The sequence below is a fragment of the Oncorhynchus gorbuscha genome, unplaced genomic scaffold (assembly GCF_021184085.1).
Source record: "Oncorhynchus gorbuscha isolate QuinsamMale2020 ecotype Even-year unplaced genomic scaffold, OgorEven_v1.0 Un_scaffold_3850, whole genome shotgun sequence".
NCBI lineage: Eukaryota > Metazoa > Chordata > Actinopteri > Salmoniformes > Salmonidae > Oncorhynchus > Oncorhynchus gorbuscha.
Window position 1 is genome coordinate 25,001 of NW_025748001.1, and position 17,200 is coordinate 42,200.

General features: G+C 39.7%; 1 protein-coding gene across 1 annotated transcript; it reads right to left on the minus strand.

Annotated features, from left to right (window-relative positions):
• Nucleotides 1–6,011: 6,011 nt before the first annotated feature.
• Nucleotides 6,012–15,399, minus strand: LOC124028211. The gene is made up of 3 exons (XM_046340323.1): nt 15,260–15,399; nt 11,130–11,646; nt 6,012–7,899 (listed from the first exon to the last, which is right to left on the minus strand). Exons 1-3 carry the CDS (start codon nt 15,375–15,377, stop codon nt 6,903–6,905), a joined length of 1,632 nt encoding a protein of 543 aa, XP_046196279.1. The 5' UTR covers nt 15,378–15,399; the 3' UTR covers nt 6,012–6,902.
• Nucleotides 15,400–17,200: the final 1,801 nt, after the last annotated feature.

The window sequence follows — 17,200 nt, forward strand, 5'->3', positions numbered from 1 at the left end:
GCTGATGTCAACGTTGTAAACAGAGTGCCGCATGGTGACGGTGGGGTTATGTTATTGGCAGGCATAAGCTATGAACAACGAACACATTTGCATTTTATCTGTGGCAATTTGAATGCACAGAGATACAGTGGCAAGATCCTGAGACCTGACGTGCCATTCATCTGCCGCCATCACCTCATGTTTCAGCATGATAATGCTTGGCCCCATGTCGCAAGGATCTGTACACAGTTCCTGGAAGATGAACATGTTCCAGTTATTACATGGCCTGCATCAGAGGTGCAACTTTGGTTTTAGAAGGGGGGAGGCACAAATATATATATTTTATATTTTTTCCCCTAACCCTCCCACCTCTCCCCTAATAGGAGTAAAATAATGGACAACAACGCTTAGGCTTGTACTTCCAGCGTATACATACCAAAACCATTTTATGGACACAGTGTATTTTACAATAGTTACTTTATTTAATCATTGGTCTCATCCTTCAGCTCCACTCAACCCCAATCTATCTCTGAACATCATCCAGTTTTGATTTTCAGCTGTAACGTGATGTTTCACAAAAGTTCTGAACCTTTCTATTCTCATAGATTCTATTATTGTACATTTAAAAAATAAAACATTTCTAAGAGTATTATTAGAAAATTGATCGATTGACTTTTAAATGATCCAGCAGTGCTATTTGCAGTGGGGAGCATAACTTGGCAGGGAGTCTGGAGGTCCTCACATTTTTTGGTGCATCTAAAGCACATTTCCTGCATTTCTACACAATCTAATATGGCCCATGGAAACTTCTAGACGTCTATTTAGAACAACAAAAAGTCAGCAAAAATGCCAGGTCAAAAAGCTAAGAGATGATTAAATATGTTTGTGATTAATGAGACAACTAAGATCCATGATAACTCCATAATCAATATTGTGTTGCAACTTTAACCACTAGCCTAACAAATGAACAACTCTTATGAATAAAGTGCAAAGACACTAGGTTACACAGTTTATTATGATAACAGTCTCCAGTATCAACATTTCCAAGCAAACAAAAACAGGAAGAAGGGAGAATCTGTAGACATGCTGAGATAAAAGAACATGCGCTTTGCCAGAATTCATCCAGCCTTCACAAGACTATAACATATGCAAATGATGTCCCCTTTTGTGCTTTACACCTCCAGCAGAGGAATGACATTTCTGAGTGCATGATATTCAGTTTCACTGTCATATAGTACATTCTATGGATGGTCTGAAACTACACTAATGTATGTCTGAGATGATATGAACCTGCATTCACACATATCTGTATCCAGGGCATTCACACATATCTGTATCCAGTCTTCATCATCAATAGCATCTCCCAGGTCTTCCTCACATGTTTGTTTAACATGTTTTGTCTGTATCTATTCTTCATCATCAATCAGGTCTTCCTCACATGTTTGTTTAACATGTTTTGTCTGTATCTATTCTTCATCATCTCCATGTTTGTTTAACATGTTTTGTCTTCTTCATCATCAATAGCATCTCCCAGGTCTTCCTCACATGTTTGTTTAACATGTTTTGTCTGTATCTAGTCTTCATCATCAATAGCATCTCCCAGGTCTTCCTCACATGTTTGTTTAACATGTTTTGTCTGTATCTATTCTTCATCATCAATAGCATCTCCCAGGTCTTCCTCACATGTTTGTTTAACATGTTTTGTGTCATCAGGAAAAGCCTCTATCAACCCTTGATACAGTTTGGAAATCAACTTGGAGGTTTGTCAGACTGCCTTAGAAAAGCATCTGGCTTGTCTAATTTTAGCTGGATAAAGAGAATCAAATTCACCTCACCTCCGCCACAGACGGGTCTTCCCTGGCTGCCTGACCCTGCTGAGACCACTATCTGATCCTCCTAAAATGAGAATTACCTTGGTGTACATTTATACATTATATTATCCAAGAATAGAATCAATGGTTCAATAATTGAAATGACCTTTATTCCCAGATCCCAGACTGTAGCTTTAAACTTAAGCTGCTGTCCTGTAGCTACTGTTGCTACTACCCATCAATTCAAGATGGAAGTTTTTATCAATCACTGAATATAATGCAAAATTCACCTGAGCTTTGTAGACTGGTCTTCCCTGACTGTTTGACCCTGCTTGGACCGCTGTCACCATCTGATCCTGCTAAGACATGATCAGCATAGTGTTGTGTACTGACTGTTTGACCCTGCTGGGACCCTGTCACCATCTGATCCTGCTAAGACATGATCAGCATAGTGTTGTGTACTGACTGTTTGACCCTGCTGGGACCCTGTCACCATCTGATCCTGCTAAGACATGATCAGCATAGTGTTGTGTACTGACTGTTTGACCCTGCTGGGACCCCTGTCACCATCTGATCCTGCTAAGACATGATCAGCATAGTGTTGTGTACTGACTGTTTGACCCTGCTGGGACCCCTGTCACCATCTGATCCTGCTAAGACATGATCAGCATAGTGTTGTGTACTGACTGTTTGACCCTGCTGGGACCCTGTCACCATCTGATCCTGCTAAGACATGATCAGCATAGTGTTGTGTACTGACTGCACTAGATGGCTGAATTCCTGCGGGATGCCTGCAGGATCTGAGGTCCTGACAGAGATCATTGCTGCAAGGTCTGCATTTTTCATGCTGCAGGCGGGAGCGGGCAGTAAGACAGACATCTTTGGGATGAAAATATTTTAGTTGTCCCACAAATGATTTGGAAACGGTCCTATTTCTGCTTTCAATGCATTAGCCAACCTATTGTATGAAAAGCACCATTTTTTTCACACACTCAGAATTCACTGCTTCAACTTCCGTAGCCTACTTCTCCTAGTTGGGTGTGAGAGTTCAAGTGCACCTAGTATGTGTGGTCTCATTGAAGTAGAGTAGGCTGCAGTGATGGAAAAAGTACCCAATTCTCATACTAAAAGTAGAGATACCTTAATAGAAAATGACTCAAGTAAAAGTCAGCCAGTAAAATACTACTTGAGTAAAAGTATAAAAGTATTTAGTTTTAAATATACTTAAGTATCAAAAGTAAATGTAATTGCTAAAATATACTTAAGTATCAAAATGAAAGTACAAATATTTCAAATTCCTTATATTAAGCAAACCAAGGGGCACCATTTTTTATTTATTTTTTATATACAGATAGCCAAGGGGAACATTTTGTGTTTATATCGCCATCTGACAGATAACTAGAGGCTAGAACTGACCTGGCTGTGGTAGTTACTCGCTAGCTTAGCTTATTCATTCACCTCAGTCGAGAGGGGATGAAACATGTCGGTTACAATACTAGCTCAGCACTGTGAATAAACACGAGTTTACTTTTGTTCTGTTAAGTTAATCAGTTGTTACCTTGCCAGCTACATCAGTCAACTAAATAGTAGCCAGTTTCTGCTCTGCTTGCTTTTACAACTCGGTGGAAAGAGCTCAAAATATACACACTGAACTATGCTCAAATCTCCCATGCTGGTCGACGGCTTTTTGTATCACATTGCAATGATAAAACTAGTGGGGACAAAAATTACATTTCAGAATGTGTGGGGGGGGGGACAAGTTGCAACCCCTGTCTGCCATTATTACATGGTTTAAACTGTTCTCTGTTATTAACATTAGATGTTGGACTCAGTATCATTTTCAGCATGAATGAGAACTATGACCTTGTAAGATTCAACTCAATATTAGGTAGGTGTTCTTAATGTTTCCTACACTCAGTGTCACGTTATGTTTTACAATATGCATCAGTGATCAGAATAGAGAGTGCAGTTCTGTCAGTTCTGTCAACGTCCACCAGAGGAGGACATAAGAATATGGTTCTGGTTTCTCCTCTCCTAAATTCACATCTGATCATCAGTCTAAATCAGATTATAGTTTGATTATTAACAATGTGGAGGAGACAGACTCAGCAGTGTATTATTGTAAGACGCACGATGCTAATGAAATCGTATAACAGTGATATACACCATGACAAAAACCTCCTGCCCAAATACACTCACTTCTGCATCGTGGCAGAGGGGTGAACTCTAAGAAACAGCAGTTGATCAGTGATTATTATAACATTATATACAAGACACAATGGGAGATCTGGAAATGGAAGAACCATCCATTACTACAGGTCAAAAAGATTATAAGAAGACATTGTCTGAAAGGAAACTGATGTTGTCTCTCTTGTTGTGATCATCATCATCATCATCATCAGGTCAATACTGCATCATATGGATTTTGCTTTAACTGATGCATTCTCTCAAATCCCCAAACTGACAAGGTACAAATCTGTCATTCTGCCCCTGAACAGGCAGTTAACCCACTGTTCCTAGGCTGTCATTGAAAATAAGAATTTGTTCTTAACTGACTTGCCTAGTTAAATAAAGGTCAAATAAATAGAATAAATAGCCTACCATACATCTGTAGTTGTTGATTTCTCATTTAAACTTGTGCAGCGAGTTGTTGCCGCAATCTTTTAAACCAGGTTTGTTGTTTATTTGAGCAATATGAGATGGAAGGAAGTTCCTTGCAATAAGGGCTCTATATAAAACTGTACACTTTCTTGAATTTACACTGGATTTGGGGACTGTGAAAAGACCCCTGGTGGCATGTCTGGTGGGATAAGTGTGTGTGTCAGAGCTGTGTGTAAATTGACTATGCAAACAATTTGGAATTTTCAACATGTTAATGTTTCTTATAAAAAGAAGTGATGCAGTCAGTCTCTCCTCAACTCTTAGCCAAGAGAGACTGGCATAGTATTTATATCAGCCCTCTGATTACAATTAAGAGCAAAATGTGCAGCTCTGTTCTGGGCCAGCTGCAGCTTAACTAGGTCTTTCCTTGTAGCACTGGATCAAACGACTGGATAATAATCAAGATTAGACAAAACGAGAGCCTGCAGAACTTGCTTTTTGAGCAGAGCATCTCTTTTTTACGGACAGACCTCTCCCCATCTTTACAACCATCTATATGTTTTGACCATGACAGTTTACAATCTAAGGTTACGCCAAAAAAATGTTGTCCCTGACAAATAGGTTTATGATAGCATTTCATATCATCATGTTTTCATATTTTCTACATAGTACATAGTCTATCTGTAAATAGCCCACCCAATTTTACCTACCTCATCCCCATACTCTTTTGCACACCAATATCTCTACCTGTACATGACCATCTGATCATTTATCACTCCAGTGTTAATCTGCAATGTTGTGGTTATTCGCCTACCTCCTCATGCCTTTTGCACACAATGTATATAGACTCTCCTTTTTTCTACTGTGTTATTGACTTGTTAATTGTTTACTCCGTGTGTAACTCTGTGTTGTCTGTTCACACTGCTAAGCTTTATCTTGACCAGGTCGCAGTTGCAAATGAGAACTTGTTCTCAACTAGCCTACCTGGTTAAATAAAGGTGAAATATATATATATTTTTTTAAATGTACATGATCTTGTATGTTTTTTGTATCTGATAGCTGAGGAAGTAAGCGTTTTGCTAATATAAGTCATGACTAGTTCCTCCTTGCCATGAAGGATGAATCAAGGTTTCCCAGGACCAAATAAAGCCTTTATTCAGAATGTGTTTCTGTTCTTCTCCTTATTAATGAGATAAGAGGAAAAGTCAGACTCAAAGCAAGGGTTTAGTGAGAGGAAAAACAGTACAGAACATAAACAGTGTAGTACTTATTCTGATCTTGTTCTGTCAACTCTAATTCAGTACACCATTTGTGACGTCCGAAAATAAGTTTACCAACCCTCTAATTTAGAAAGAACAATGTATATTACTGATGGTGATGGTGGTGATGATGATGGTGATGGTAATAATGATGGTGATGATGATGATAATGATGATGGTGATGATGATGATGATGATGATGATGATGAAGAAGCCAAGATCAGTTTCCTTTCAGACAATGTATTTTGATCATCCTTTTGACATGTAGGGTTGGATGGTACTTCCATTCCCAGATCTCCCATGTTGTTTATAATATAGGACAACCCCCCAAAATCACGTGAAATCAACACATAGTCTTTCATCCTCATTATAATAATCTGTAATCATGGTACAGGTGCAAAGAGACAAACACATACTGTTGGTTTCGGAATTCAATGTTTACTGCATTAGAAAATGAAGTATGGCTTTACAGAAGCACAAGCATAAAAGCATTACAGTGGTTTAACATCGTCTATCCATAACAGGGTGTTGAAGGTTTATGTTGGTTACATGTAACAATGATCTTAGACATGATGATCTGTGTATAATATATTCCTGTACAAATATACATAAATGTAAAAAATGTGATAGGATAGAGGCTGAAATATTTGCGTTTGCGTTGCTTATAGCAGTCACTTAAAAAAAAAAAAAGATTATGTATATACATTTTCTTAGATCATGATTTGTATGATTCAATTGGGGGATATTTTTACTTCGGAATTCGGAAAACGATGATGGTCAGATGAATGTCCTACTCTCTGGCAGAATGGCACCATTACAAAATTCTGTCAACTTTCCCAAAATTCCCATTTTTCTTTGAATATCCACAGGTTTGCTGGATTTCCCATGCTTTTCTTCAGGTATTTCTGGAAAACCTGGGAATTTTGGGGAAGTTACCAGAATTTTGCAACCTCTGGAAATTAGCCATCATCAGCCCTCTGATTACAATTAAGAGCAAAATGTGCAGCTCTGTTCTGGGCCAGCTGCAGCTTAACTAGGTCTTTCCTTGTAGCACTGGATCACACGACTGGATAATAATCAAGATTAGACAAAACGAGAGGCTGCAGGCACAGAGAAAGAAAGACACATTCTGCACAGGAAGCAGGTGAGGGGAGGATGAATCATAATAACAGCTGAAATAGAAACGATGTGTTTGAAACCATGACATGTATTTAGCTCCAGCCAATTACACATCCTCCCTACCAGCCATCTGTTATGCTTCGGCATCTTCACCCACATTTACATTCACGGTCATCACATCGTCCTGAATATTGATCTCACACTTTTCACCATAGAAGCCCTCATTGCATTCACAAATTGTCAAAGAGGTGTCTAGTATTCTCTTGCATAGGCCATTTCCACAGTCAGTGTTGCCAGAGCAGGGGTTAAGATGTTTAATCTGGTTATCACTTTTTACATAGACTGAAAAGAAGCCCCAGTGACAGTCATTTCTGATTAGCGCATCTGGAGTTTCAGAAAACCCATCTTTTTTTGTTGAAATATGGATAGCTGCAATTTGAGTCATAGCCAACTTGTATGTAGAAGGACCATACCTGCTGTATTTATATGCACATTCAGGAAGTTTGTTCAGCACTTCGGGCTTTGAGCACTCTATGTTTTTCACACAGTTAGAAGCGTATTCTTTTATAGTATTTCCAATAAAATGGTTGCCTTTCTCTGAGAAGCTCACAGCAACAATGAAGTTCTCAAGAGGAATCTTGATAAAACGTAACATGTCATGGCTACTGGCATCTTCCTTTCTGTACACAGCAACTATCCAGTCATACCAGAAGTACTTTTTATTCAAAAACTCTCTAACTTTGGTAGCAAGTGGGGTCATTTCTAAGGATTCGGATGTGCCAATCACTTCCACATCGTTCTTCATGTACTGTTCAAAGTTCTCAATGCATTTCAGCAATGTTTGTGTGTGAGCTTGGGTAACGTTGTAAAACTGAATAATTGACTGCTTGGCCTTGGCCTCTGTGTTGAAGTCCTTCAGCTTGTAATAGACGAGATTCAGCTGCAGGCCCTTCCACATCAGACCTCTGAAATATGTGCTGTATGTCTTCACCTTTTCAACTTCACCACTGAATTTTTTTACTGTGAGCTCCAGGAGGTTTTCGGAGAGTGAAGGCTGGTCTCCCGTCAGGTATTTGTAGAAATTGGTGACGCTGTTCTCAGTTGCTGTGTTCTCATAGAACTGGGTGAACCTCAGAATCAGAATCAGAAAACTTAATTGTCAGGCAACAAACATTATTAGGAATTTTTCTGTGTGTTATTTCAACAGTTGAAAGTTAGTTTAGTTTAGTTTAAAAGAAAGAAAGAAAGAAAGAAAGAAAGAAAGAAAGAAAGAAAGAAAGAAAGAAAGAAAGAAAGAAAGAAAGAAAGAAAGAAAAAACTTGATGTGGTTACTGAAATAGCTGTATCTTTTTATTGGTAGAATATATATCTGTTCTGATTGCTGATTTGAATAGCAGCGAAATAGACAAATATTGCATAACCTACTTTTTTGGCAATTTTGGGAGGAAAGTGGTCAAAAATGCATTGGTTTCTAAAAGTTGAGTGAAAAAGTAGTTGATGTGGTTACGGAAATAGATGTATCTTTTGATTGGTAGAAAATGTCTGTTCTGATTTCTTACACTAGTTTTCCTCTAATGGGTCATTCTTAAATTGCAGTGGCATTTGAGCATGACATCGTGTAAGTGTATTTGGGTACATCTTTCCATCTACATCAACTACTATGGCACTTTATGAACTGTTTTGATGTTTTTGATGTGTTTCCCATTATGATGACACTGTGCTGCAAATAGAAGTAGCAACGGTAATGATGGTAACACCAATTACACATTTTAGGTAATTAAGGATTTTCTTAAGTGAAGGCCACCGATGCTCAAATCTAAGTACATTAAAAATTAAAAAATGATATACTGAAACTATTTGATTAATAACTTTGCTCACAATGTAATTTCCCTTCATTTAAATTTAGAGTAACACCAACTGCATTTTCTATTTAGACACCAAATTATTAATGGGATCCTCAAATGCTAAAAGGGTGCAATTACCTAATCATTTTCTTTAATATACATCCCATCCCTGATAACAGCTTGGCAATGGAAGGAATGCTCAAGGTCCTTGTATATCTTTGCAATGAGTGATTTTCGAGGCGGTATCACCAATTACATAAATCTTGCATATTTGTAAAATAATGATAGGTCATTTAATAGCCTTATTTGTTTTGAATCAATCTATACAATATAGTAAATACTTTAGTTTACTTTCTAGCATTCAAAATAATATATAGATAGGATCAGTTGTAGGGTCTTAATTTGCAAGATAACTTTTCTGCAATACTTTACTTTTAGTGTATTTGAGATTTTAACGGGCTTCTTAAGTTTGTAATTTCCACTTTGACATTTCAGACTTGATTTTCCGGTACGAAAAATCTATCAACCTCTACAAAAATACAAATTAAATATTATCCACATAATTATTCACATTTCCTTTTACTGCTGGATTATTTTCCATCTGTAGCAGACTGGATCAAATTAAGATACCACATCTGTAAGTATATATATATATAATATATATAACAATATATGCCATTTAGCAGACGCTTTTATCCAAAGCGACTTACAGTCATGTGTGCATACATTCTACGTATGGGTGGTCCCGGGGATCGAACCCACTACCCTGGCGTTACAAGCGCCATGCTCTACCAACTGAGCTACAGAACCCCAGTACACTATACATACAAAATACTATACATACAAAAGTATGTGGACTTTGCTTTAAATGAGTGGATTCAGCTATTTCAGCCACACCCGTTGCTGACAGGTGTATAACATCGAGGACACAGCCATGCAATCTCCATATACAAACATTTGCAGTAGAATTGCCTTACTGGAGAGCTCAGATACTTTCAATGTTGCACCGTCATAGTATACCAGATTTCCAAGTCAGTTCGTGAAATTTCTGCCCTGCTCGTGCTGCCCCAGTGAACTGTAAGTGCTGTTAAGTGGAAACGCCTAGGAGCAAAAACGTCTCAGCTGCCAAGTGGTAGGCCACACAAGCTCACAGAATGGGACCGCCGAGTGCTGAAGCGCGTAGTGTGTAAAAATCATCTGTCCTCGGTTGCAACACTCACTACCGAGATCCAAATTGGCTCTGGAAGCAACATCAACACAATAGCTTCATGAAATGGGTTTCCATGGCTGAGCAGCCATACACAAGCCTGAGATCACCATGCCAAGCGTCGGTCGGAGTGGTGTAAAGCTCACCGCCATTGGACTCTGGAGCAGTGGAAACGTGTTTTCTGCAGTCAATGAACAAATCTGAGTTTTAGCGGAAGTGAGGAGAACGCTACCTGCTCCAATGCGTAGTGCCAACTGTAAAGTTTTGTGGAGAAGGAATAATGGTCTGGGGCTGTTTTTCATGGTTCGGGCTAGGCCCTTTAGTTCCAGCATAGGGAAATCTTAACACTACAGCATACAATCATATTCTAGATTATTCTGTGCTTTCAACTTTGTGGCAACAGTTTGGGAAAGGCCCTTTCCTGTTTCTGCATGACAAAATATATTGAGGACAATGCCCCCATGCACAAAGCGAGGTCCCTACAGATATGGTTTGTTGAGATCGGTGTGGAAGAACTTGACTGGCCAGCACAGAGCACAGAGCACAGAGCACAGATCTCAACCCCATCGAACATCTTTGGGATGAATTGAATCGCTGACTGAGCCAGGCCTAATCGCCCAACATCCGTGCCCAGCATCAGTGCCTGACTTCACTAATGCTCTTGTGGCTGAATGGAGGCAAGTACCCAGAGCAATGTTCCAACATCTAGTGGAAAGCCTTTCCAGAAGAGTGGAGGTTGTTATAGCAGCAATGTTCCAACATCTAGTGGAAAGCCTTTCCAGAAGAGTGGAGGTTGTTATAGCAGCAATGTTCCAACATCTAGTGGAAAGCCTTTCCAGAAGAGTGGAGGTTGTTATAGCAGCAATGTTCCAACATCTAGTGGAAAGCCTTTCCAGAAGAGTGGAGGTTTTTATAGCAGCGAAGGGGAACCAACTCCATATTAATGCCCAGGATTTTGGAATGTGATGTTTAATGAGCAGGTGTCCACATACTTTTGGTTATGTAGTGTATTTGAAACAATGCATAAACATAACGTTTTGCAGTATAAAGGACTTGCATTATGTTTTATCATTGATCAACAGTTCAATATAAACAAAACCATTTATGATGTGTAACTATTAGTCATTTGTCAAGTTATTTTTGTTATGGGTGAAAATGCAAGGTAGGCAAATGCCACCTCAATTCTAGAACCATCTAACCTGTTGGGGAAATGGTCCAAATTCACAGTGGTTACAGAGGGTAGAATGTTGCATACCATCACTGATTTTTAAAGCAGTAACTACAATTAAAGTTGTAAACGGTTACATACTTCTCCACCAGTTGTCTCTTCTTGTCCTTGTCCTTGGCTGCCATGCTCTCCGTCAAGAAATCCGTGAACATGTCCCAGGAGTTGCTGATCTTAAGCTCGTCTTGAGAGTAGACACTGGTGTAGGCTACCCACTGGACTTCAGTTTTCAGAGAGTTGATTTGCAAAGTGATTGAGTCAAGCTTTCTGTTAACCTCTGCAAACTGAGTCTTCACCTCAGCTAACACTGGGTCATCTTGACCGACAAATGCCAGGGCAAAATTTACAGCAGCACCAGCAAAACCACCAAAGGCAGGGCCATAACGTGCCGTGAACTTTAAGACTTTCTTAAGTACACTAGTCCAATCTGATGGATCCTTTGCCTCAACTATTATTTTTACTATTTCCAAACTCTTTTCAAATAATTCAGTAGATTTCTCAATTCTTTCTCTTGTGTAGTATTCTAAGTCTTCAATTGATACAGTGGTGCCAATTGAGGTTGAATATAACAGGAGTATCAGCAGTGCTGAAGATGCCATATCTGTAAATTAGAAGAAAAGATATATGTATATTTACAGTGTTAAAGTTCAATAGCTTTTCCAGATGTATACATACTAATATCCAAAAAGGGTTGGTAAAAACAAGCTTTGTGATTGGTTGAGATACTGTACGTTTTAAGCCGTGCTAAAAAAGTTGTTTACAAAGGGTAGGCAGGCCTATGACGCAAAAGTAGGCTACTTTTTCATTGTTCATTCTGAGAAACCATTGCACATCCACTGTCCCATCAGCCCAGCCTATATTTTTTTCTTCTCACCCTACCCCATAATGACAAAATGAAAACATGTCTTTAGAAATGTTAGCAAATGTATTGAAAATTCAATACAGAAATATCTAATTTACATAAGTATTCACAACCCTGGGTCAATACGTGTTAAATCACCTTTGGCATCGATTACAGCAGTCTTGTACAATATTTGCAGATTATTCTTTTTTAAATTCTTCAAGCTCTGTCAAATTGGGTGTTGATCATTGCTAGTCAGCCATTTTCAAGTAATGCCATAGATTTTCAAGCCAATTTAAGTCAAAACTGTGACTCGGCCACTCAGGAACATTCAATGTCATCTTGGTAAGTAACTCCAGTGTATATTTGGCCTTATTTTAGGTTATTGTCTGCTGGTGGAAAGCAGACTGAACCAGGTTTTCCTCTAGTGTGTTTAGCTCTATTCAGTTTATTTTTATCCTCCCAAAAATGTCTTGTCCTTGCCAATGACAAGCATACCCATAACATGATGCATCAACCATCATGCTTGAAAATGTGAAAAGTGGTACTCAGTGATGTGTTGTGTTGGATTTTCTCCAAATATAATGCTTTGTATTCAGGACATAAATGTAATTTCTTTACCAAATTCCTTCTTTTCACTCTGTCATTTAGGTTAGTATTGTGGAGTAACTACAATGTTGTTGATTCATCCTCAGTTATCTCCTATAAGTAAAGGGACCTCATTGTAACCCAGAAAGCACAGTAAAGGTACCTCATTGTAACGACAGAAAGCACAGTAAAGGTATCTCATTGTAACCCAGAAAGCACTGTAAAGGTACCTCATTGTAACCCAGAAATCACAGTAAAGGGACCTCATTGTAACCCAGAAAGCACAGTAAAGGGACCTCATTGTAACCCAGAAAGCACAGTAAAGGGACCTCATTGTAACCCAGAAAGCACAGTAAAGGTACCTCATTGTAACCCAGAAAGCACAGTAAAGGGACCTCATTGTAACCCAGAAAGCACAGTAAAGGGACCTCATTGTAACCCAGAAAGCACAGTAAAGGGACCTCATTGTAACCCAGAAAGCACAGTAAAGGGACCTCATTGTAACCCAGAAAGCACAGTAAAGGTACCTCATTGTAACCCAGAAAGCACAGTAAAGGGACCTCATTGTAACCCAGAAAGCACAGTAAAGGACCTCATTGTAACCCAGAAAGCACAGTAAAGGTACCTCATTGTAACCCAGAAAGCACAGTAAAGGTACCTCATTGTAACCCAGAAAGCACAGTAAAGGGACCTCATTGTAACCCAGAAAGCACAGTAAAGGTACCTCATTGTAACCCAGAAAGCACAGTAAAGGGACCTCATTGTAACCCAGAAAGCACAGTAAAGGGACCTCATTGTAACCCAGAAAGCACAGTAAAGGGACCTCATTGTAACCCAGAAAGCACAGTAAAGGGACCTCATTGTAACCCAGAAAGCACAGTAAAGGGACCTCATTGTAACCCAGAAAGCACAGTAAAGGTATCTCATTGTAACCCAGAAAGCACAGTAAAGGTACCTCATTGTAACCCAGAAAGCACAGTAAAGGGACCTCATTGTAACCCAGAAAGCACAGTAAAGGTATCTCATTGTAACCCAGAAAGCACAGTAAAGGGACCTCATTGTAACCCAGAAAGCACAGTAAAGGTATCTCATTGTAACCCAGAAAGCACAGTAAAGGGACCTCATTGTAACCCAGAAAGCACAGTAAAGGTATCTCATTGTAACCCAGAAAGCACAGTAAAGGGACCTCATTGTAACCCAGAAAGCACAGTAAAGGTATCTCATTGTAACCCAGAAAGCACAGTAAAGGGACCTCATTGTAACCCAGAAAGCACAGTAAAGGTATCTCATTGTAACCCAGAAAGCACAGTAAAGGTACCTCATTGTAACCCAGAAAGCACAGTAAAGGGACCTCATTGTAACCCAGAAAGCACAGTAAAGGTATCTCATTGTAACCCAGAAAGCACAGTAAAGGGACCTCATTGTAACCCAGAAAGCACAGTAAAGGTACCTCATTGTAACCCAGAAAGCACAGTAAAGGTACCTCATTGTAACCCAGAAAGCACAGTAAAGGTACCTCATTGTAACCCAGAAAGCACAGTAAAGGGACCTCATTGTAACCCAGAAAGCACAGTAAAGGGACCTCATTGTAACCCAGAAAGCACAGTAAAGGGACCTCATTGTAACCCAGAAAGCACAGTAAAGGGACCTCATTGTAACCCAGAAAGCACAGTAAAGGTACCTCATTGTAACCCAGAAAGCACAGTAAAGGGACCTCATTGTAACCCAGAAAGCACAGTAAAGGTACCTCATTGTAACCCAGAAAGCACAGTAAAGGGACCTCATTGTAACCCAGAAAGCACAGTAAAGGTACCTCATTGTAACCCAGAAAGCACAGTAAAGGGACCTCATTGTAACCCAGAAAGCACAGTAAAGGGACCTCATTGTAACCCAGAAAGCACAGTAAAGGGACCTCATTGTAACCCAGAAAGCACAGTAAAGGGACCTCATTGTAACCCAGAAAGCACAGTAAAGGTATCTCATTGTAACCCAGAAAGCACAGTAAACCCAGAAACCCAGAAATTATTTTGATATTGAGATGAAAACAGCGGCATTGGAAATGTAATTTGATCTTCACTGTAAAAACGCATCTAGATGTTATTTTGTCTTGCTTTCAGCCTAACACTTGCTTTGCTTGATTTGAACAAACGTTGCTATCTGCCTCTCCAACCTTTGCAACATATTTAAAAATAAAAATAAATCGATCTCCACCGGCCCATAGAGAATAAACGTGTCAGGACAAGACAGATAGTGTTTCTGAGACAGGTGAAATCATGCATCAGCATACTGTTTATGGATATAAAGACATGGCCATAGAATAACAGGTCAAACTAAATGAAATGCAGCTGGTTTGCTCTCTCTCTCCAGCTTCAGTTTGAAGTGATTGTGTTATCTGCATACATTTCATTTAATGTAATAAGTAACCCATTGTAGAAAAGCAATTGTACACACAAGGTTATGCGATACAAATGTATTGCACAGCTGTGCTGGTCTACTGTACTCGGCTTCACCTCATACCTATGACCACAGCATAGCCTTGCTAAAAAAGGTGTCACATGCCCTCTTGTGTACAATGTATTTGATATACATATAGTGTAACGACCCTGGGTTTATCAGCGCGGATATCCACTCTGCCACTTGAGAATGCTTTTGGGGCACAGTCGACAGCTTGTTGGACTTCGGGCTAGAAGGTTGCCGGTTCGAGACCTGCTCCCTGCCTGTTTCATGACAATGCATATTAATAAGTGATTACTCATTTGATTAAAATAATAATCTATAGACCTACCTGAAATTCCAAAGGTCAGCAAAAGTTCAGGTCTTGAGGTGAAGAGATGTGTCTCTACGCTGAGTTTCAACCTCACATTTGACAACCCCTTTATAGCCACCAAACTCATTTTCTTCATAAACAAACCCTGTAACTGTTTTTTAAATCAAATAAAAGAGGGTTTATTGGCCTTTAAATATTTACTTAACAAACATCCCCCCCCCTCCATGTGATCTCCCTACCTACTTCATCATAAAACATTTAATGTGCTTGCTGAAATCAAGACTAATACCATTCTGACGCTGTAAATTTCAACATTTTCCATGGGGCCCCGACTTCCTAGTTAATTAATGTTTACATGATTCGTTTAATTAGGTAATAATTAAACCTAGATAACTGGTTTGATATGAAAAGTCCTGACAAGACAACTGGTACTGTATACTTCCATACATTTTTGAACTGGTACCAGGGGACCTTCAGACGAGTCTTGTGAGGCCTGTGGGCATTCTAGAGCAAAACTAATGACATGTATGTGTACACCTTTACACAGAGGGGTCATAGTGTGGAGGCCAAACTGTTCTGACACTACAGACAGAATGTGGAAGATCGGATGTACCAGCTTCAGACGAGTCCAAAGAAGATTATGGGGTTTGAAGAGCAACATGGAGAACACCATCTTTCCATAGAGGGGTTTGTAATAGTTTTTAGGCCAAACTGTTTGGACGCTACAGACAATTTTGTGAGAAGACCGATCTTTGGTATGTCAAACACCACTCTCGTTCAGTCACGTTTCACTGCAGATGTAGAAGTGTTACATTGGCTGATGTGGTGGATTGAGTCGCTTCCAATGGAAATATTTAAAATAAATCTTAAAACCTTTTTCGCTTTGCTTTTCCTTATGGTACTTTTAAGTCTTTCAGTTTTTATTATTGTATATTGCTGCTATAACAGCCTCCACTCTTCTGGGAAGGCGTTTCACTAACTGCTGGAACATTGCTGTTATAACAGCCTCCACTCTTCTGGGAAGGCGTTTCACTAACTGCTGGAACATTGCTGTTATAACAGCCTCCACTCTTCTGGGAAGGCGTTCCACTAGTTGCTTGGACATTGTTTATATAACAGCCTCCACTCTTCTGGGAAGGCTTTCCACTAGTTGCTGGAACATTGCTTATATAACAGCCTCCACTCTTCTGGGAAGGCTTTCCACTAGTTGCTGGAACATTGCTTATATAACAGCCTCCACTCTTCTGGGAAGGCGTTCCACTAGTTGCTGGAACATTGCTGCGGGTACTTCATCAAATGAAATCAAATCAAATGTATTTATAAAACCCTTCTTACATCAGCTGATGTCCCTTAGTGTTGTGCAGAAACCCAGCCTAAAACCTCAAATATCAAGCAATGCAGGTGTAGGCGCATAGTGGCTAGGAAAAACTCACTAGAAAGGCCAAAACCTAGGAAGAAACCTAGAGAGGAACCAGGCTATGAGGGGTGGCCAGTCCTCTTCTGGCTGTGCCGGGTGGAGATTATAACAGAACATGGCCAAGATGTTCAAATGTTCATAGATGACCAGAAGGGTCAAGTAATAATAATCACAGTGGTTGTCGAGGGTGCAGCAAGTCAGCACCTCAGGAGTAATTGTCAGTTGACTTTTCATAGCCAATCACTCAGAGTATCTCTATCGCTCCTGTTGTCTCTAGAGAGTTGAAAACAGCAGGCCTGGGATAAGGTAGCACGTCCGGTGAACAGGTCAGTGTTCCATAGCAGCAGGCAGAACAGTTGAGACTGGAGCTGCAGCAGGACCAGGTAGACTGGGGACAGCAAGGAGTCACCAGGTAGTCCTGAGGCATGGTCCTAGGGCACAGGTCCTCCGAGAGAGAGAGAGAGAGAGAAAAAGAGGGAAAGAAAGAAAGAGATAGAGATAGAAAAAGAGAGAAAGAGAGAATTAGAGAGAGCATATTTGTC